Below are 22,623 nucleotides of genomic sequence, written 5' to 3' on the forward strand. Positions count from 1 at the left end.
TATACAGACTGATTTTTACTGAGAATTGTGTTCTTGGGATATACCCGACTTGGTCATGATATTGTTATTTTTGCACATTATGGAATTGGCTTGCTAATATTTTGTTAGGGTTTTTGTATGCATGTTCATGAGTGAGACTGGCCCCTCATTTTGGTATTAAGATTGTGCTAGCCTAATGAAATGAGTTTGTTTTCTCTTTTCCTATACTGTGGAAGTTTCTCCAAAATAATAGTTATTTGTTCTTTGAAGATTTTATAGAATTTGCCAGTGAAGGCATCTGAGCTGGCTTTTCCTTGTTAAAATGTTTTTTTCCACTATGTTTCATCTACTTTAAAGCTCATAGAATTATAGCTTTTATATATCGTCTTGTGTCTGTGTTTGCTAAATTGTATTTTTCTTCGCATTTGGCCATTTCATCTAAATTTTCAAATTTATAGCATAAAGCTATGTATATTTTCTAAGTATCTATAGTTGGATTCCTTTTTATTTCTAATATTATTTATTTGTGCTTTTTTTTTCTTGATTCACCTTGCCAAAGAAATGTCAATTGTATTAGACGTTTTTCAAAGAACCAACCTTTTTTTTTCTTTCAACTTTTATTTTAGATTCCAGGAGTACATGTGCAGGTTTGTTACCTGGGTATATTGCGTGATGCTGAGGTTTGGAGTATGAATGGTCCTATCACCCAGGTACTGAGCTTAGTACCCAATAGTTAATTTTTCGACCCTTGCTCCCCTCCCTCCCCCTTCTACTAGTTCCCAGTTTCTGTTGTTGCCATCTTTTTATACAATTTTTGTTGTTAACTTTATGTCCATGAGTCCTCAGTGTTTAGTTCCCACTTATAAGTGAGAACATATGATATTTGATTTTCGGTTTCTGTGTTAATTTGCTTGGGATAATGGCCTGCAGCTGCATCCATGTTACTGCAAAGGACATGGATTTGTTTGATTCTTTTGGTTTTTCAGTACTTCTTGAAATGGGTGCCTATCTCATTGTGTGGCAGTCTTTATTTCTTTGTAATATGAGCATTTGATTCTACACAGTCCCTGTAAGTACTGCTATAAGGTATAAGTTATAAATATCTACTAGTCTTATTTTATCAGTTAGCTTGACATATTGCTAAATTTCCATTTCAATATTTTGTTGACCCATGAGTTATTTAGAAGTGTATTTCTTAATTTCTAAACGTAGAGGTTTGTGCCAATTATCCTTTTGTTGTTTATTGTCGATAGCTTTTTGGGCACAGAATATGGATTGTAAAATTCCCACCCCTTGATATTTATTGAGATTTGCTTTATGACCTAGAACAGAGGCCAACAAACAGTTTTTGTAAAGGGCCAGATAGTAAATATTTTAGGCCTTGAGTCTGTCACAACTAAGTAACTCTGCCATTATTGTGCAAAAATAGCCATAGAAAATGTGTAAGTGGGCCAGGCACGGAGGCTCACGCCTATTATCCCAGCACTTTGGGAGGCTGAGGTGCATGGATCACTCGAGGCCAGGAAATCGAGACCAGTCTGGCCAACATGGTGAAACCCCGTCTCTACTAAAAGTACAAAAAAATTAGCTGGGCTTGGTGGCACAAGCCTATAGTCTCAGCTACCTGGGAGGCTGAGGCACCAGAATCGCTTGAACCCAAGAGGTGGAAGTTGCTGTGAGCCAAGATTGAGCCACTGCACTCTAGCCTGGGCAACAGAGTGAGACTGTGTCTCCAAAAAAAAAATGAAAGTGTGTAAGTGGATAACTCTGGCCATGTTCCATTAAAACTTTATTTATGAACTGAAATTTAAATCTCATAATTTTCACATTGCAAAATACTCTTTTAGTTATTTTCCAACTATTTACAAAGTAAAAAAGCATTCTTAGCTTGCAAGCCATACACAAGGAGGTGCCAGGTTGGAATTAGACCCTGCTGACTGTATTCGTGGATCCTTGGCTGAGGATATGGTCAATTTTAAAAAGTATTCTGTACATGCTTGAAATGTGTTTTCTGCAATTGTTGGGTAGAGTATTTTATATGTTTCCCTTATGATGAGTTTGTTAGTTGTCTTGTTCAGATCCTCTGTATTCTTGCTGTTTCCTGGAAAACGTTTCCTTGGAAATATATTAATATTGAAAAGGACACAAATTGTAAGTGTACAGTATGATGGATGTTTTCAAAGTGAACACACTTGTGTAATACCACCCCAGATCAAAATAGAGGGTATTGCCAGCCCCCAAAATTCTCACTCGTGCCCCATCTCAATCACTAATACAATGAAAAAGTGGCCGCTACTCTGACTTTTGGGCCTGTTGATTCATTTTACTTGATTTTGAACTTTCTGGGAATGGAATTATGTAGTATGAACTTTTTAGTGTCTGTTTCTTTCACTCATCATTGTATTTGAATTATTTTAATGATGTTGCATGTAGTTGTGGTTTATTCATTTTCATTACTGTGGAATATTCTGTTGGGTGAATATAACACAAACTTTTAATCTGTTCTCCTCTGGATGGACCTTGTGGCTATGTTCTGTTTGGTGAATATGTATAACTTGCCTTTTCATTTTTGTGATGGGCAGAGTTTTAGAAATTTATATAAAGTCCAATGTATTTTCTTTCTTTTATGATTTATGCCTTTTGTACCCTGAAAAATCCTTGCCTATCCTAAGGTCGTGGTGATTTTCTCATATTTTTTTCTAGAAGCTTTATGGTTTGAGCTTTAATATTTCAGTCTATAATCCTCTCAATTTTTGTGTGTGATATGAGATGGAGGTCGAGGTTCACTTTTCCATATGGCTTTCCAGTTGTTCCAATGTCTTTATTGAAACAGACTTTTTTCTTCCACCAGACTGATATGCTGCCTTTATTGCAAATCAATTACCATGTAGGTATGACTCTATTCTTGGACTCTGTATTTTGTTTTATTGAAATATTTGTTTATCCTGGTACCACTATAATGATTTCTTAATTATTATATTTTTATAGTGTGCCTTGAAATTAGGTAATATAAGTCTTATTATTATCATCTTGACTAATTTATGTCTTTTCATTTCCATGTGAACTTAGAAGTGTTTGGTACATGTATATTTTTTAAAAGCTTGCCAGAATTTTGATTGGGTTTTGTTGAATCTATAGCTTAATTTTAGCAGAATTGATATCTTAACAATATTGAAACTTCCAGTCCATGAACATTGTACATCTTTCCATTTATTTAACTTGTCTTTAATTTATCTCGTCATTGGTAGTTTTCAATATAGATGTCTTGCATATTCTTTTATCAAATTTATGCTGTTTTGATGCAATTATAAACAATGTTTTTACAGGTCTTTTCCCAATCGTTGGTTGCTAACATTCAGAAATATAATTGATTTGAGGAGTATATTGTTTGCTGAGACTTATCAAAATTCACTCACTAGTTCTAATTAAATTTCTTTGGACTTTTCATATACATAATTGTGTTATCTGTGAATAAAAACAATTTTACTTCTTTCTAACCTTTGTGTTCCCTTCGTCTCCCCTACCCTTCTTCTTTCTTTCTCTTAATTTTCTTTATTGTAGTGACTAGGATCTTCAAAAATGTTGAGTAGAAGAGGTGAACATAGACATCCTTGCCTTTTCAGATCCCTTTTAGAAAACACTTAATCTTTCATCATTAATTATGACACCTTTTTTCCCCCCTTTAAGCTCTCATTAAATTGAGGCATTTCCCTTCTGTTCCTGGTTTGCTGAGCGTTTTTGTTCTGTTTTGTTTTTCTAATTATGAATGAGTTAAATTTTATTTAATGCTTGTTCTGTATCTGTTAAAGTCATATTTTTTTTCTGTGTTTTGTCAATGTGAATTTTTGCACATTGCTAAAATAAATTGCATTGATGGATTTATGAATGTTAAATGAACCTTGAGTTCCAATGGAAAATTCTGCTTGATCAAGATACATTGTCCTTTTTTAAAAATCTTGCTGGATTTAATTTACTAAAAATTTATAAAGGATTTTTGCATCATTGCTGAGAGATGTTAGTCCATAGTTTTCTTATCATGTCAGCTCTTTATGGGCAGAGACAGTCTCTCATTCATTATTGTATCCCAAGCCCCTTCACCAATGCCAACCACAGAAAAGGGGCTTTACAAATAAATAGCTTTTGAGAGAAGTTAAAAGACCTAGGATGGAGACCCACATTCATTAACTTAAATTATTTAAAATATTAATGAATGTAACTCATTTAGCAGGTATTTGCCTTCCAATTGTGTGTCAGGTACAGTGCTACTTAGAAGGGATTTTCTTCCTCCATCTCTAGCCACTTCTTTTCTAATTGTTTCTCATTTCTCTAAGCTCTAAACATTGGAAAGCCAGAGCGTAGAGTCCTTGAGTCTCTTTTCTTGATCTTTTGTTGATGTTATCTGATCTCATGGCTAGAAGCATCGTCTCTAAATGAACAGCTCCAACCTAGGCCTTTCCCCTGACTCTAGCATGGTATATCTACACCTGCTCAATACATCATCACTGGATACTTAGCATGTCTGAAGTTGAGCTAATGACCCTCCCTCTCAGTCTTCTCCATTTCAGGAAAAGGTAGCTACAGCCTTCCAGTGGCCAGGCTAGAAACTGTGTCATCATCCTTGACACCTCTCTGTCTCTCCCGTCTTATTAACCATCCTCAACCAATCCTGACAACTCTACCTTCAAAATGTATCTATCACCTTTCTCCACTTCTGCTGCCATTCTGATCCAAGCCATTACCATCTCTTGCCTAGGTTATTCAGTAGTCACCAGCTAGTCTGCATAATTCCCCTTTGCAGTTTTCTCAACACAGGTGCCAAAACAATACCTTTGAAATGTAAGTTAGATCACATCCCCTGCTTCCCTAAACCCTCCGGAGGCTTTGATCTTACTCGGAATAGAAATCCTGAACCCTTAAAACTTCCTATAAAGCCCCCTTGTGATCTGCTTGACTTTAGCTCTTAATTCTTCCTTTTACTCGCTTGGCCCCAGCCATGGTGACTTCCTTGCTGTTGCTTAAACATAGTAATTCTACTCCCACCACAAGGCCTGTGCTGTTACTTTGCCTGGAATGTTCTTCCATTAGACATTCTCATAGCTTGTGGTTCATTCATCACTGTCTTTAGGCCTTTACTGAAATGTCATCCTCTCCTTAAAGCCCTCCCTGGCCATTAGAGCCAACTGGAGACCCCTCCCAAATATCAAGTTCTATTGCTCTTCCCTGCTTTATTTTTACCTTAGCACTTTTCCTGCCTATCATATATTTTATATGTTTATACTGTTTATTATCTGTAATTTCCAATAAATTCCAAGCTCAATAAATTCAGGGATTTTTGTACTATTCACTGTTGTTTCCCCAGTGAGAAGAACAGTGTCCATCACATAATAAATATTTTCTGAATACATGAATAGGCAAGTAATAAGTGAATGAATATAAGAGTTACATGATCTCATGGAGCTCATGTAAGAGTTGTAATCTCATGGAGCTTACAATCTCCATATTAGTGAATAAAATTAAAGGAATTCTCATGGGGGAAAAAGGAGAGAAAAGAAATAAATCCAAAAAAGGCAAGTACAGAAACTTGTGAGTTTTCCACGTAACAGAAATGGGTTCAGCTAAGAAAAGCCAGTCTCTATTAAAAACAGAAGGCGGGTGTGGTGGTGTGACTGTAATTCCAGCTACTCAGGAGACTGAGGTGGGAGGATGCTTGAGCCCAGAAGTTCTAGGCTGCAATGGGCTGTGATTGTGCCCCTGCACTCCAGGGTGGGTGACAGAAGGAGACCCTGTCTCAAAAAAAAGTAGAAGGAAATGAAGGTAATACAGTATCTTGGAAGCAGAGTGGGGAAAAGTCAAGAAGAATGAGGACTGTGTGGGACTTTGTAGTTGTTGACGGGGATCGTCATCATCTCCTTTAAGAGTTAATATACATCAGGACCCATGGCAGGAACATTACCAATTCCATAACTGGTTTCAGATGGATGCAAGACTAGTGTTGTGCAGTGAAGCATGTCTGTGTATCTTGCATAATTCACATGATGCAGGCACTTAAGAGCAACGCCATTTCTATAAATGACAACAGAAGAGAAAAAACGAATAACCTGGTAAGATTTTGTCATTGAAAGTTTGGCTGGAGAATGCCTAGTAGAGGAGCATTGTGGAGCAGTCCTGCTTCACTCGATTTGAAAGCCCTGGACCTGCGTCCTGTTAACATCAGTGTCTGCTCTGTGGGTGACAGCTTACATGCTTATTGCAGGTCTGACATCAGTCAGCTACTCTCATATCTTTAATTTGACTTTTACCAGTTTTTAAAATTTGTTTTTCCATTTCAAATCAACAGGTTCCATTTTTTGGGCCTCTGTTCGATGGAGCCATAGTGAGTGGGAAGCTGCTGCCAAGCCTTGTATGTGCCACGTGCATCAACGCCAGCAGGGCTGTGAAGTGCCTCATCCCACTCTACCAGAGCTTGTATCTTTTTGCTTTAAATATATAACTTACTAACCATCCCAGAATCAAGATTCCTGGCAATTTTTCATAAGAGGTAAGTATTCAAAACTAAATTGAAGAGGAAAGAGAATTTTTTTCAGTCTCTGTTAAAAATAACAGTGTGGTTTTTCATAGCATTTGTTAATTTATATTAAATATAACAATTTTGTGCTGCATTAAACTTAGAGTTTACTTTCATAATTTACTCACATACGTTTGTGTCTGAGAAGCTGTGACGACTATGAGATGCTCATATCTCCTTAGGTATTTTGCCCCATGTTCAGTCTCATCCTGTATCCCTCTTATTTGTGGCAGCCCATTGTGTATAAGGTGGGATGCTGAGCAAAACGTATTGCTCATTCAGAGTGCCTACCAGAAACCACAGCAAATGAAATGACCCCAATAAATCAAAGAATGTGGCAGGTACCGCATTGAGAACTGCAAGTAGGTTTCTGGAAGATCTGAGGAGATAGAAATTGCTTCTGGTTGAGAGGACAGGGCCGCCTGAGAACTGCAAGTAAGTTTCTGGAAGATCGGAAGAGATAGAAATTGCATCTGGTTGAGAGGAGAGGGAAAGGTGTCCTGAATTAAGTTGTATTTGGACTTATCAATAGGAATAGCTAGACATTCTTTTGTAATTTCCCCAAATCATTGATATTTTCTTCTCTAGTTCCTGATTTTGTTTCCAAAAATAGAATAAATTTCACTCCTAAAATTTTTTCCTCAAACATTAATTTGCCTGTCGTAATCCTTAAATTCAAGCATGATCTCAAGGTATAAGAAAAAGAGATTAAGATGGGTGACCTCATAAAATTGATGCAAAAAAATTTTTTTGACCTCCTAATAAAACTTAGAATCTCTTTGTTTCTAATTGGTATTGATAATAATTTGAAACATATTGTGTTTGACCTCTATATATACTTCTCCCAACCTAATAGTAAGTGATGTGTTGCTATAGCAGGTGGGAGTTGGGGGTGGATGAAAACTATCCCATGTGAATAGATACAGTTCATAAAAAAATACCTCTCATTAAAATCCTGGTCACTTCATTGACTGATATTCTGCCTTTAGATTAAAAAAAAAAAAAATACATATGCCATGTGGCAACTTAAAATTATCATAGAAATGAGTAGTAGAAAAGAGCTATTAGGTCCCATCTGGTCCCTCCCCCAGGGGCCAGGGCAACATTATTCCCTTCAGTGTACCCTTTCGTGCTTTGTCCAGACTGGTGGTGAGTGTTTTGGAGATGGCATTCTTTGCAGTGATTTCCACAACACTCTAGTCGTAATCTTATGGCTGGTGTCAATTTGGCCTTCAGCATGGAGTTTTTATTTCACATACTGTTAAAAAGAGCCTCTTGGCAGAAATGAGAAGCGATTGGTTTGTCAGTTTGCATGTCAGCTAGGACGAGCTGGGCACTCATCAGTCAAGTATGTTGGACCAAGGCACCAAAAAAAATTTTTTTTTATTTTACAAATGAGAAAATTCCATTTTATATTAATTCCATTGTGACTTTTGTCATGTCACCTTCTCTACTTATTGAACTTCTCATTATAAAATACTTGCTTTGTTGTTTTGTTTAATACTGCTTTCTCAAATAAGAATGTGATACAATTGGAATAATCAGGTTTAGGGAAAACATTATTTTTAAAAGTTCAAAGGATACTATTCAGCATCACTTTGAAAACTTTTCAAGCAGTGACACATCAGGACTAATGTGGATACCAGCTTGGGCTACTGATGCTATCGTGTGTTAGTAAATGTACTCTAACTCACAAAATAGCTAACTTGACATCTCAAACAACAATATAGTACAGAAATTAGGAAAAAGGTTTAAATAACTATTATGTTGATCATTATCAATATTTTAAACTTTTTTTTTTTGTCTTGTACCTGGAGAAAATTTAGTTGATGTTATTCAAATAAATTGTTTAAAACAAGAAATAAACTGTTATACATAATTTTTTATAGAGATGGAGTTAGTGGGAAAAACTTTGCAATCATTTAACTACTTTATTCTTTTAATTTCTATCTGGAGAAGGGCTAATATTCAGGACAGAAATAAGGAATATAATAAGAGAAAAAAATAGAAAACAATAAGGAAAAGGGTTTTTTGGATTTTTACTCTTTAAAAATTACCAATTTTGAGAACTGTGGGCCAGGCATGGTGGCTCATGCCTGTAATCTCAACATTTTGGTAGGCCGAGGTGGGCAGATCACTTGAGGTCAGAAATTTGAGACCAGCCTAGCTAACATAGCAAAACCCTGTCTCTAGTAAAAATACAAAAACATTAGCCAGGCATGGTGGTGCACGCCTGTCGTCCCAGCCACTCGGGAGGTTGTGGCAGGAGAATTGTTTGAACTCAGGAGGCGGAGGCTGCAGTGAACCAAAATTGCACCACTGCACTGCAGCTTGGGGGGCCACAGAGAGAGACTCTGTCTCAAAAAAGAAAAAACTACCTAAGCTATTAATAATTATTTCCTTTATGTTTTGTTAAATCCAAGTCCACATATGGTTTAGCAAAAGTCCATTGATTATGTCATACCTTATGTCTGAAATTTGCTGCTTCATTGAGATGAGTCTTAGATTTGAATTTTGAAAACCACTGAATAACTTAACAAATTCTGATTATAGGTGTCTTGTTACATTTATTCATTTTCCAAACAACTATTGTGGACTCACTATTGCCAAGTCCAGTGCTAAGAGCTGAGGCTACAGCAGGGAGAAAGGTAGACCAGGTTTGTGCCTACATGCTTCACAGAGAAAACCCGCACATTGATAAAAACATACATGAATTGAGAGAAGTTCGGTAAAGAAACTTTTAATAAATAGAGAGTTTGGGTAAAAAAGGATCAAGGCACAGGAAGGCCTATCCAAGGAGAGAGCATTTGGGCTGAAATTGGAGGGATGAGAGAGACACAGTCCTCAGAGAGTGGGGATGGCGTTCCAGGCAGAGGGTACAAGGACTCAGATTGTTCATGAGTGATAAACTTGCGTTTTTCCAGGATTGTATGCATTTTCAAGTTCATCAGGTGCTTGTGATGGACCCAAGAGCCAGATTCCAGCAGAGATGGTGTTCTGGTTGATCCTCGAGGAAGTCAAGCTTGCCTAACTCTTTCTGCTCATGCCCACCTTGGAAGTTCTCATCTTAGCACAGCATCCAGAGTAAACTCCCACAGCTGCCTGATGTCAGGTGCAAAAGTGGGGAGGGAGTGTAGGGCCCACCCCCACCAGCTTGTGTAATCTCCCAAGGGCTGAGGAGATCAGCAGTACCTTGGGCACACCTAGAACCAGGGCTGGCTATACAACCTGAGGGTCCCAGTGCACAATGAAAATATAGGGCTTCTTTTTCAAAACATAGGAAAAAATGCCTTTAACGCCCCTAAAATATAAAGGTTTTCCCATTTGTCTGTAATCTCTCAACTTGTCATCATATTTTTTATTTGCTATTTAATGTTATTCCAAGTAAAGAAATGTTAAAAATTTAAATTGTTAGCATTATCTTTATTTATTTATTTATTTATTTATTTATTTATTATTTATTGAGATGGAGTCTTGCTCTGTTGCCCAGGCTGGAGTACAGTGGCATGATTTCGGCTCACTGCAACCTCCACCTCCTGGCTTCGAGCGATTCTCCAGCCTCAGTCTCCTGAGTAGCTGGGATTGCAGGTGCACGCCACCACACCCAGCTAATTTTTTGTGTTTTTGGGTGAGATGGGGTTTCACCATGTTGGCCAGGCTGATCTTGAACTCCTGGCCTCAAGTGATCCACCTCGGCCTCCCAAAGTGCTGGAATTACAGGTGTGAGCCACTGCACTCAGCCCCTAAATTGTTAGGACTATCTTATCACTCATCTCCCATCCAGTACTAGCCAGGCCCGACCCTGCTTAGCTTCTGAGGTCAGACAAGATCAAGCACGTTTGGGGTGGTATGTTTGCAGACATACCATTTTTCTTTATATTGTACAATGCCAGTTTAATATGCAAATATGAGTATTTAGCTTATATATGGAATCGCTGAAATTATGCAATTCATATTTCATAGCTTATGTATGCGTATATATTTTGTTCTTACCAGAAGAATGGGAACACCACACAAAACCGACTGAGTATTTCACTCTTTATGTGCACATATTCTACCAATACTCTGTACTATCAGTTTATTGATTAGCAAGAGAGGATTGACAGGAAAAGAGGCTATGCTTTTTCCTTTCCTTTATTGTCACCATAAGTGGTCAGCTAATACAGGGAAGTAACACAACTATGAAGAGATATGATAGGGTTCCTTCGTGTTCATGTTTCTTGGGGCACTACTGCTTTCTTTCTGCATTTTAAGCAAGTTCTGAATCAGGAGAGTGTGACTCCTCGGGGAGTCAGCTCCCATGAACACTCAACATAAAGGGAACACACTTCCCACGTGCAGATGTTCAGGTTTCGCGCCCATGAAGCCCTGCCCGCAGCCTGTCCCCAAACACCCCAGTACACGGTGGGAATCTCTCTTCCTGGGTGTTTATTAGAGTTGATTCCCTTCTTAAAGCCTGGCAGCCTATCTGTTGGCAAAATTGTGTTGGCATATGAGCCAGAATCTGTTACTAAATAAAGCAGCTTGTATGAACAGCCCTACAAGAGAAGTTCATTTATAAGACAAAAACTTCTGAAAAGGAATTACTATTACCTGTTTCCCTGGGATCCTAGGTACAGTGGTGAGTGCCGACAAAGGGACATTTCTTTGTCAACTCAGACTGTTTTAATATAGGCGGCCCTGTATCCCCATTTTGTTTCTGATATTTAGATTATACTTGTTAAGTAGAAAACATTGCCAAACTGCTCATTTCATCCAAATGTCATTCACTTTCAAGGGATCAGAATGACTGTTTTATAACAAAGGACATGTTTAGTTGAGACCTTGTATAAATCTTTTAGAGAGGGGACATGCATAGCCAAAATTGAACCTGATGACAACTAAAGAAACGAGCCAATGGAATTACTTTGGAGTAGTTATTCTTGTCTCTCTGTCCTCTCCCCAGCTAATTTTAACTGCTTTAAAATCGTGTCAGTTGGGATTCAGTTTTTATAATATTTAACTAGAAGTGGAAATGTGGGCAGTTACATATTAATTTTGTCCACTATGTTTAAGAAAATGCAACATTTCTGATTAAGCTGAGGATGGGGGCATTGCTGGAGCAAATTTTCCCTTTGGGGGTCTTTATGAGAAGTAAATGCAGTTAGAATCAATATCAAAGGAGTTTTTATTTGGAGGCCCTTGGCTGAGTGAACAGTTGGAACTCTGCAGCAAAGGCACATAGAAGACTGAAAAATACCATTGTCTTACATGATTAAAAAAAAAGTAAGCACAGTAGGGGTATCTTTGGAAAGCACCCTCAGGAACAGTTCATCCCAGCCCCTCTGTCCCTTCTGGGTTCGCCTGTGATGTCCTCTGCGGCCTAAATCAAATCTGTCAAGTGGAGCCTTCATCTTGTGGCCACTGCTTTTCTGAGTGATGAGAGCCAACTCACCTGCCATCTGCTTTTTCTATCCCTCATGGGCAATCAATGAGCCTATTCCTGTGCCTAGAGGGTTGTAAATGGGAAGCTTGCCACATGTTGTGTTTACCATTCCCAAGCCAACTAAAGAATCCAAAATCAAATCGTGGTCAACTGATAGAAGTTTCCACAACCATTTGAGCCAAGGTTTTCATTGCCCTCGTCAGATAACTTGTTTCAGGGGAAAGGTTGCCACACAATATGCAGTGTGCCCATTAGGAGGAGTTCACCCTGAATCAAACAGATGGTGGCTTTTTAAAATAAACGTCCACTTCAATAGAACAATTGTCTCAATGGCATTCACCATCTCTACTCACTGTAACTATCAGCATTTGATGGAGAGAACTGGACTGCCTAAGAAAAAATAATTTTCTATCTCATTCTTTCACAAGTGAAATGTACTTTCATTTTCAGTTAACATATGTGTTTGATAGTACCAGCGTGTCTCTCTCTTAGACCCATGACTTTGGAATCTCATTGCTAAATTCTGCTACGAATTTCCACATCTTCAAAAATGACTCCTCTCCAAAGCTGTAACAACCTTGTTTCTTTCTTGTTCAGTAGGATCTTTGGTTCTTTTTCCTGGACAGATCTTTAATTTCTTCCATTCATCTCCATACATTTCAGAAAATAAGTAAAATGGTACCATGTGTTCTATTTTGCCAGGCAGCACCAGTTAGCATTTGTCAACATTTACAGTGCCCCTGCCATGCACCAGGCACAGTCCTTGCCACTAGGAATAGAAATGTGAAGATACTCCAAATGTGGGGCCGATGTTTGTTCATGGTCCAGCCTTTGAAAGAGCACATCACATCATCACATTTGAGAATGACAGATGCTTTCCATATGGCAGAGTACAGAACACACACACACACACACACACACGATGGAGGTGATGAAAGCATTTAAGTGGCCATGGAAGGGGTTCAGAGAGAGAGCGGAGGTCTCATCAAAGGCAGTGGCAGGGGATGGATGATGGATTGGATATCTAGGTAAAGGAGGTGGACTAAGTCTGTGTGGGACCTGCTAGATTTGCAAGGGTGTAGAGAGAATGAAAAGAATCGAACAGTAGTCTCTTGGTGGTATGGTAAGAGAATCGCAGACAGAACTCTCTGGGCCATTTGAAGAATTGGCTTGAAAGGAGGGGGTAGAGATAAAGACAGGGGAATAGGAGAGAATGGTTTCACAGAAAAGCAGGAAAGAGAGAAATGAAGGGTTAGTTTCAGCAGACTGGCCAAGAAAGAGACATCCTATTGAGTGGTTTTTTCCATGACTGGTCCCAGCAAACTCAAGTCTTCACCTGGAGGATTGGGTATAAGAGGACCTAGAACTGAATTACTGCAAGGTAAGAAGTTAAAACATATCAGATAATAGCAGTACCACAAAGAAAACACTCCTGAGTGAGATCAACACGTGCCTGTGAATGAAAAATGCATGGGAGAGGGACTGCATTTAAGAGCAGCAGCCAGAATGGAGTTATACCCCCAGGTGGGAGAGATGACCATGCTTTTCTAATCCAAATTTCTAAACAGGCCCAAAGCGAAATATAGCTGTAGTGGGGATTTCTACTACTTGATATCAGCTCTGACTTACATTCAACCAAAGGTGACACATGTTTGATAAGTTCCTGGCTGGCAGACAATCTCATCTCTCAGAAGAGAGATGACGCAAACAAGAGGCACTACTATTTTGTTTTGGATCCATTTCTTAGTAATTTGAAGGAATGGATTTTTGATGTTGTATGTTGCAAAAAGTAATGAGCTTTCACTAGAGTTTGTATAAGAATGGGAGGGGGGAAAAAAAAAGAATGGGAAAAAAATGTTGGGAGACCTGTACCCTAGACACTTGGGAAGCACCATACAAAAAGAAGAGTTCAGAGGAAGAAATCACATATTCCCCTGGGTGGGTTGAGACTGTAAAAAGGAATGAGGAATTAGAGATTTTTTAATAAGGGGATTTTTATTAAAAACTTAAAATTATTCCTCTGAGAAAGAAAAAGGGGAGGCATGGAGGAGCAACCAATATAGCTGCACAAGGTTGTAGTCTTTGATGCGTTCGTAGTTAAAATACTCACATCAGATTCAAAGAGGAGCTCCTGACTCTGTAAATTAGCAGGTGGGCACTGTTAGCCAGTATCTCAATGACTTCCGTCTTCTCTGTCACATCTCCTTCAAATGGGAAGGGACCGAGAAGTACCTGAGTGGATGAATTAAAACTCAAGTTGCTAAGAATACAGTCAGTCAATCAATCAATGGCTCTTGCAAGTAAGCTCCAGACTTGAGGATCACCTGTATCTGGCTGTAGAACAAATGATCTCAGAACCATAAGAAATATTTTTTTAGAAATCATGTAGAATAAAGGATATACCCAAAATTGGAAACAGGAAAATATTTTCTTTGTTTTCAAAAAGGATTAAAGGATGAATTTTGGAATGTTGCATGGATCCTTTGTAAAATTGTTGGACTAGGTTGCTAAATAGCTTGTGAGCCTTCAGAAAAGAATATGTTGACAAAGAATAAGGTATCCCGAATACACTTAACTGTGTGTTTTATAGGATTACTATTTTCAGAGATTAGAGGAAGCATATACATCTTGATTTTGGTAAAATCTAAAATAAAATATTATTATCATCTGGCAGGTATAAGAGAGAAATACGGGCCCCTAAGAGTTGGGTGACTTCATTGTGGCCAAATCTAAAATGTATTAATTCATGGGCACCAGTCAGCGGGAAGCTTTGTGTATCTTGTATGGTTTCGATGCCACAGCTTTGCCGTTAACCCCTCTTCCAGTCAAAAGTTTTTTCAGTAACGTTCACAAAGGTCTAAAACATGTTTATCAAGCCACCATTTGTAAGAAAGCTGAGAGGGTTAACTAATTTGACACGACGCAAAGTCACACATTAGGATTATCTCAACAGATGAGAGACTTCCAGGCCCAAGCCAGCAAGATGAGGTTTAAGAGGGCAGAATGTAACATTATGTACTGAACTTTGGATAATCAGCTGCCTGTGTACAGAGGAAGGGTGATGTGGTTTCATAGCAGTCATTGTGAACAATGTCTAAGGATTTTGGCTGGCCACAGATTGGAGATGAGAGATGAGAGTGATGCAACAGCCAGCCACACCAGCATTCTCTTGAGACTTCTGCATAGGAAACATGAGGTCCAATCACAGGAACTACGGCCTGTGCTGCAGCCTCAGGGAGCATCCAAAGGTGGTGTGCTGCCCTGGGGCCATATTTTAAAAGGGACCTGGACCAACCCAGAGCAAATCCAGAGAAATTGTAACCAAATGGGGAGCCATTAAAACCAAGAAGTAATTGTTTCAGGAGTCTGAGAGGTTTTATAAGAGGATGTCAGTCTGCAGAACTATGACCAGTGAATAGAGGCAACCAAGAAACAGCTTTATCTCAATGTCAAGTCAAACATTCAAAAACCAGAGTGGGCAGACCAGCTGCCAGCGCACCAAATCTAGCCCACAGATGGGCTGTGTTTTAACTGCAGTTGTCCTCCTCACATTACCAAAAACCTAAACTAAAAATTGAGTTTGTCAGCCATGCTGAAAAATTGGGAGAGTTTGCATTTTTAAAAAATCTGAACTTTTGACTTCTCTTAAAGAATCAGAGTATCTGACCCAACGGGGCCTTCCTTCTATGGACAACAATCAGTCTCTCCACAGAATATGTGCTGTCCTGGTCACCACAGTCCCTCCTGGTGTCTCCCCAGTGCTCAGGCCTGGTACCAGGCACCACCACCATGGCACCCACCATTTGGTCTCTCTGAGTTGGTGACAGGGCTAATGGGCCAAGCAAGTAAAACAGTGCCTGTTCCTTAGTGAACGCCCAGCAAGCATTACCTGCAATTGTTGTATATTATCAGCCTGGCCCTTGCAAATACTGGAGTTTCAAACCTCTGTTGTAAAAACTGGAACCGCCCAACTGTGGAGTTAGGCCTCAGGAAATATTTCCTTTTTTACATTGTAGGTGTTAAAATAAAGGCTGGTAGAGTACCCTCCATTCAGTGCTCTGCAGAAGGCCCTCTTCTGTGTAAAAGGCTGGCTGCCTGGGTTGGGAGCTGCCCTCCACTCTTGGTGCATGGAAATGAGGCCCGTGAGAAGTGCGAAGATGCAGGAGAAATCTCGAGAGAAGGCGGTACACTCTGCTATTTTTGCTGTAGAGTGACATCTCACTGTTAGAAAAACAACCATCCCTTCAGAAGTTAGTCTCAACCTCACAGCCTGTGGAGAAACGAGGCTGATGCTCCATCTAGGGGAATATCAAGAACAGCCTCATTCTTTCTTCTTCCTCTCTTGCCCCCCTCTCTCAGCTCCTTCCTTAGTGGGTCACTGCATCTCACTGCCAGCCATCATGGGGAGCATGCTGCTTCCCACTGGGATGACCCCTATCCTGGGAGTCCCCTCTCAGCCACTCTGCTATGCCCCACCCTTCACACGGCCCTTGAGGCCCTTCTGTTCCAAGGACCCTCTCCCTCCTATAGCCATCTCTGCTCTGACTCACTGCTTGCCAGCCTGGGCCTCCTCTGTCCTCTCTCTCAGATGTGGCTGTCCAGCAGTGCTGGCTTTCCCAGTGGGGGTCTTGTTTCTATTCTGCTGCTGTCCCCTAGTATATTATGAGTGTGTGTGTGTGTGTTGTGTGTGTGTGTGTGTGTGTGTGTGTCTGTGAAGGCCTGCTGGGGGAGGGATGAAGCTGAAGAGTAATTTGGTAAGAAATATTTTGGAAAAACAGAAGCCAAAAGTAAATCATATTTTATAAAATGACACTTTTTCAAAATTGAAAACCTTAATTGCCCAAGGCGAAATAGAACCTTAGGACCAGAATATGTATGCATATGTGTGTGTGTGTATATATATATGTGTGTGTGTGTATATATATGTGTGTGTGTGTATATATATATACATACATACATACACATTAACTCCCTCTTTTCCATTTTTGAATCTTTAGTTTACAGCTGGATCCTGAACACTTAAAATAGCACCTGACACATAGTAGGAACTCAAAAATAAATAGGATTCAAGAGGAAGCAAATAATTTTTACCGAAAAATTGGATTTTGTGGTTTTTTCTTCTTACTGGGTGTTTTGTGCATATTTTTATTGTGCGCTAAATACTCATTCTAACATCACCCCAAAGTTATTGAAGGACATTTATATGGGAATCGTGGCAATTAGAATGGTAACTTCATATTTGATTTGAAACTGACAGAATCTTATCGAGATCACTATAAAGGAAGTGATCCCATTTTCTTAAGGCCATAAGTTTATTTAGTTCGTTTTTGAGAGAGAGAGATTGAATTCAAACATTGTTAAAGTCAGAAACCTTGCAGACAAGAAGGAAGTGGGAGGGAAATGTAATGTACCTTCAAAGCCTCGGCCTCCTGAGAAAGGAGTGACTCTCTAGACCTGGGTCAGAAAGAAGTGAATTTCAGTGTCAGAGTCCATTTATAAATCCTAGGTACCTAGTTGTGGGGTTTTTTTTTAACTGTTAATTGTATGCAAATTGTATACACATAAATAAAACGGGCTTGTAATGCCTAAAGGAAGCTCTCCACAGCTCTGAGACTTGGAGCAGGCAGGCCTTGGCTGCGCATGCAAATACTGACAGCTGAAGTCACTTGTTGGAAAGTCCGCAAACTCTGGTTACAGCTGCATTTGTCAGTAGCTTTAAGGGAAGTGTAATCAGCCAGAGGGATTAATTTGCATCTCAATTAGAAAAGAGTCTGGAGGAAGCACTAGGGTCTGTTGCGGGAAGGTTGTGGAAGAAATCTCACCAAGCACAAAAGCCTCCTGGCGCTTCGTCCTCCAGCTGAGTGGAGGACAATATCTGAGGTTTTGTTTCCATAGGGACCAGAAGCCTGCTGGGCCCCAGAAGAATCTCGGGTTTGCACCGTAATCATTTGGTCATGATGACACAAATTCCACTGTTGTTCCCAAATACATTTTTGCTATTAGAAAGCTGTTAGAAAAGTGGAAATGGTCGTCATATCAAAAGCATGCAAGAGGGTATTTGCTGACCCGACTTACCTTTTTCATAGTGCTGCTAGGGTTGCTAAGCATTTAACGTTTATTAATGTCTGAGTATTCAAAGAGCAAAAGGTCATTCGATAAATGACAATATTTCTTTAGCATTCAGATGGTTACTTTGGGAATGACAGAGCTTCAAAGGGAGCCATTATTCCTGATTCTTCCACACTTTTCGGCAATAGGCAAACAAGATTATAAATTTTAAAACACAGGCAAGGAAGAGACATGGACTCTTCTGGCCATGAAGCATAGAAAAAAGTCTGGCCATTACAGGACTTTTTATAATCCTAATGAACCCTAATAAAATCTTAATCTCTTTTTAAAATTATTAATTTTCCCTTTAAATATTATCTAGTCTTTTTCACAGGCTTTGATACTTGTATCAGATGGGTCCTTTGTTTTCAGAGGAGTTCTTAATATTATCAAAAGCGGGTACAAAGCCTGGTGAGATCTAAAGCTGTCTGAACCGTTTATCCATGCCAAATCACTAAGACTCAACCAGGAAGGCCCACCCTTGGCATTTTTGGAAGAAGACTTTTATTTCAGGTTTATTTTGTTCTCTCTTAAATAGTTAATTCATTGGCCCCAGTTTCAAAGTGAGAAAACAAACAAAAAACTGTGAGGGAAAAAAAAAAACAAAAACTGAATCCTACATTATAAACTATTGACTACAAACTGAATTCTTTAAAAAAAAAAAAAAATCAAGATTTTAAACCCATCCTTCTATTCTGGAAAGGGAAGGGAACAAGTTTCCTAAAGACAATCTCTTCTAGTGCCCACAGACTGAAATAACACATTGCAGCGAGACATCAGAACCTCTTAATCCAACATTAATCAAATTTCAGTTTACTAATTATCAGTCCCATTTTGAAAGGAACAGAATGCCATAAACAGTATCCACAGAACATTTAGTAGACTCTGGGATTATAAGCAATATTTTGAAAGTGAGACTTTCTGTTATTCAAATCTCTGAAAAGGATAATACATGCCTTATTAGAATAAGAGACGTTGCAAAGCCAAAGAAGGACAAAGCAGGCAAGTCCAAATGGTGGTCCCTTCTGTGCAGAGTCTGCCCTGGTGTATGCAGTGAACTCCCAGCAGGTTTCCGTGCTGGAGTAATTTGCAACACACTCAAGTAAATTTTTAAATCAAAGCAGAATACTTTTTTGGTAACCTGGGGGTGAGGACGACCCAAATGCCATCATGTTAGCCTTGAAGGGGTGTCCTTTCTGTTTTACCAGTGAGGAATTTTACCAAACTCTAAAAGGGGTACTTCGAATTTTGTGCTTCAGATGCATTTCTGAGGCCCTGTGCTTTGAAAGCCTTTGATAGAGACCACTGGGGCCAGGGTGGGGGAAGGAAGGATGCTGCAGGGTTCCGTGGTAGTGCCCACTCCCTTTTCTCCTCCGTGATGATCAGGTGTCCCATGTGCCAGCCACTACAGAGTCCAGATGCACTTTAATGTTTACATTGTGTTTTGCACATGCCTTTTTAACACATTCAACTTGAGAAGTGCACAGCTGCTTTAGTTTCCAATAAGACAGCATGTCCCCAAAATGCCACAATATTTTAAATAGCCAACTCTCGGGTGATTTCTCATTATTCCTTAGAAAACCTACATATGATATTCTGTATGTTTAAATGGTCTTTTTGTAACTCTTTTCATCAGAATCACAAAAATGAAATGCTGCAATGTTTAGTGGCTTATGATTTTTATCCTTCTTTAGCTTATTTTTTCTAATGCTTTATTTCAGTCTTCAGTCTTCCTCTTTGGTCCCAGGATATAAAAGAGCACAGAATATGTTGTCCCTCTGCCTTGTCCACTTGTTTAAGCTCTCCAGCACAAAGCTTTGGTCCTTAATCCACCAACATCAATGAAGGGGCTGCCTCCTGAAACCTCAGGGTCTGCTTGTCATGGAACAAGCCAGCCCTTAAGATGCCAAGTCCCTTTGGTTCTCCCTTCATTTGCCTATGAAGTGGGATGTGAGTATATCAGTGCATCCCGGCTTTGAGGCAGATGTATGCCTGGAAGTGCAAAGTCTCATACCTCCACAAAGGGTAGGGCAGGCTTGCTGGCTGATGGGATTCTGAATTTATAAGCAGAGTTCCAGAATTCCCCCAGGGCCTACTTTTCAAAGGCAAATTAGTATGTTTGCAACTTGATCCCTGGGCAACTTTTGACAGTTGTTCTAAGAATAATAAAACAGATGGACAGAATAGATTTTAGGGTCTCCATCCAAACTGCCATCCTCAGTGGAATTTAAAGAAGGCATAGAGCTGATGGAGAGAGCTGCTGCTGCTTACTATCATGCCCTGCCTTTAACATCCAAGAGCCATAGCTTTCTCCCAGAAGATGGCAACCGTCATCACATTACATTTGCCTGCTGAGAGTTCAGCTTAGCTGTGATATGTGTTTTCTTCCCACCTTTGAAACTAAAAGAATTGAGTTTAAATTGAATTTATACTCCAAAGAAACCAATTTTAATAAGAATATCAGTAAAAATGTAAGTTAGTTTTAAATTTAAGGAGTATTTTCGTAGAATTTTTAACCCCTATAAAAAGAAGAGCCTCTTTAGAATGTCTCAGAAATACCATTTACTCATTGATTTAGAAAAATAGAATGTATGCCTCTTTAACAGGATAAGCATTCTTTGCTTATAATGACATATGCACATCAGAAGACTACATCAGAAAACAGCATCTAAATTATTTGAATAAAAAGAAACAGATTAGTTTTGTACTTGTGCTCTATAATTTTGTCAAATGCATATAATTTGTGCAGAAAGTTTGATGAAGGAAAGCACTTCACATAAACCACTCCATTTTTTTTTTCTTTTTCTTTTTCTTCTTTTTCTTTTTTTTTTTTTTTTTTTATTATACTTTAAGTTCTAGGGTACATGTGCATAATGTGCAGGTTTGTTACATATGTATACTTATGCCATGTTGGTGTGCTGCACCCATCAACTCGTCAGCACCCATCAATTCATCATTTATATATGTATAACTCCCAATGCAATCCCTCCCCCCTTCCCCCACCCATGATAGGCCCCAGTGTGTGATGTTCCCCTTCCCGAGTCCAAGTGATCTCATTGTTCAGTTCCCACCTATGAGTGAGAACATGCGGTGTTTAAACCACTCCATTTTTTATAGAATTTTAGCCTAAGTGTGGGTTTCAGCTCAGATTGGGATGAGATGCGCTTTCCTTTTAACTTACATTGGCTTTCTCTGATATAAATTTCCAGACTCTGATTCCATGCTCTTTTTCTCTGGATTAATCTGTCCAGTGATCACTTTTTAGGTCATCAAGATTCAATAAGGTAGCAGGTCAGCCATGCTTTGGAGTTCCAGAGCTGCAGTATGCTGTCAGAGCTAGTATGCCCATGTGTGTGCATGAGCTGAACAGCCAGTTTCCTCAGTGGGTTTGTTATGTAGACCAATTATTTAGCTAAAATGTCCCTGGCAATAACTCAGTAGGATAGTAAACATGTTTTGTTTGTTTTTTAATTTAGAGGGAACATAAAGCAATGTAAAACTTTTTTCTACATCAGTTACGCCATGTAACACCATAACACTGGACCCTTATGGTCAAGTCTTGGTTCTCAGTGAGAAGAGTTCCTGCACAGAAGAGTTTGGGAATATTCTCTTTCCTTTGTGGCAGCAATTTTACTACAAGTCCCAGATAAATTTTAAAGTATGTCTTGTTTATTGTCATGCCCAGCTTAGCAGGTAACATGTCATAGCTGACCTCTGAGAGACCTTGGGTTTTGATGTTAGTTTAAATTAAATAATAACTTAGTTTTTTGGCTTTGAATACTTTACCTCTGTCAGTTTCCTTACAGTAAAATGAGGAAAATAATCGCTCCCAGACAGATTATTGTAAGGATATATGGAATGAAGTATATATAAATATAAGACTGAAGAATGAATGAACAGATGAGCTGATGGATGCAGCAGTGTAGAGGGCCTGGCCCCTCGCTTATTCTCTCAGCTCCCACTAGGAGAACATCTCAGGGCCCAGACCCTGTCACATGTGCCGTGGTAAATCAGGGTGGCCATGCTTCCGTGTTCTTCTTGCAGTCAACATCGGTATGGCTGTGGCAAGCACTGTAGTGGGCAGGCAGAGGTGAGTGGCCTCAGGGGGCTTCATGGCCAGGATGGATTATAACTGTGACAGAGGGTAGGATGTGGTCCATGCTCTGGGAGGGGCCTGTGGTCAGTGCCTAGTGAGTATTTGTTGAGTCACTGAAACACAAGATACAAGAGAGAGAATCAGAGGGTCATGGGAGCTCAAAGGAGAAAGAATATTTCTAGCTGCTACTGCAAATCATTCTCATATTTTTGTGTACCTCTCATTAGTTCATGTGTGTGTCATCTACAACTTGATAGGTGGGAAATGTCATAACTTTGTTAATTTGTTTGCTTTACAAAAAGATACTCATACACCAATTATAATTTATTACATCAGTGTCCATGGCCCATTCCAAGGAGCTAAGGCATTTTTTCAGGGAGCAATCACCCTCTCGGTTACTATGTAATTCACTAATTTTACTCACACCATACCCCCTGCATGAGGCTAGAG

At 39.3% G+C, this 22,623-nt stretch overlaps 1 protein-coding gene across 7 annotated transcripts in view; it reads left to right on the top strand.

Moving 5' to 3' along the window:
- Positions 1 to 22,623, top strand: part of RALGAPA2 (Ral GTPase activating protein catalytic subunit alpha 2) — a 325,653-nt gene that overhangs the window by 233,125 nt on the left and 69,905 nt on the right. For 6 of the 7 annotated variants that reach the window (XR_004431099.1, XM_033185462.1, XM_033185460.1 and 3 more), the window contains one exon: positions 6,317 to 6,444. Coding sequence is in view for 6 of the 7 variants with exons in the window: in XM_033185462.1 (XP_033041353.1) it covers positions 6,317 to 6,444 (128 nt within the window). In the remaining variant the exon portion in view is untranslated. Of the gene's footprint in view, positions 1 to 6,316; positions 6,518 to 9,468; positions 9,932 to 22,623 lie in introns of those variants that run through there. The other variant, XM_033185463.1, reaches the window with a different exon arrangement.

The sequence above is a fragment of the Trachypithecus francoisi genome, unplaced genomic scaffold, assembly GCF_009764315.1.
Source record: "Trachypithecus francoisi isolate TF-2019V2 unplaced genomic scaffold, Tfra_2.0 Lachesis_group21, whole genome shotgun sequence".
Lineage (NCBI taxonomy): Eukaryota > Metazoa > Chordata > Mammalia > Primates > Cercopithecidae > Trachypithecus > Trachypithecus francoisi.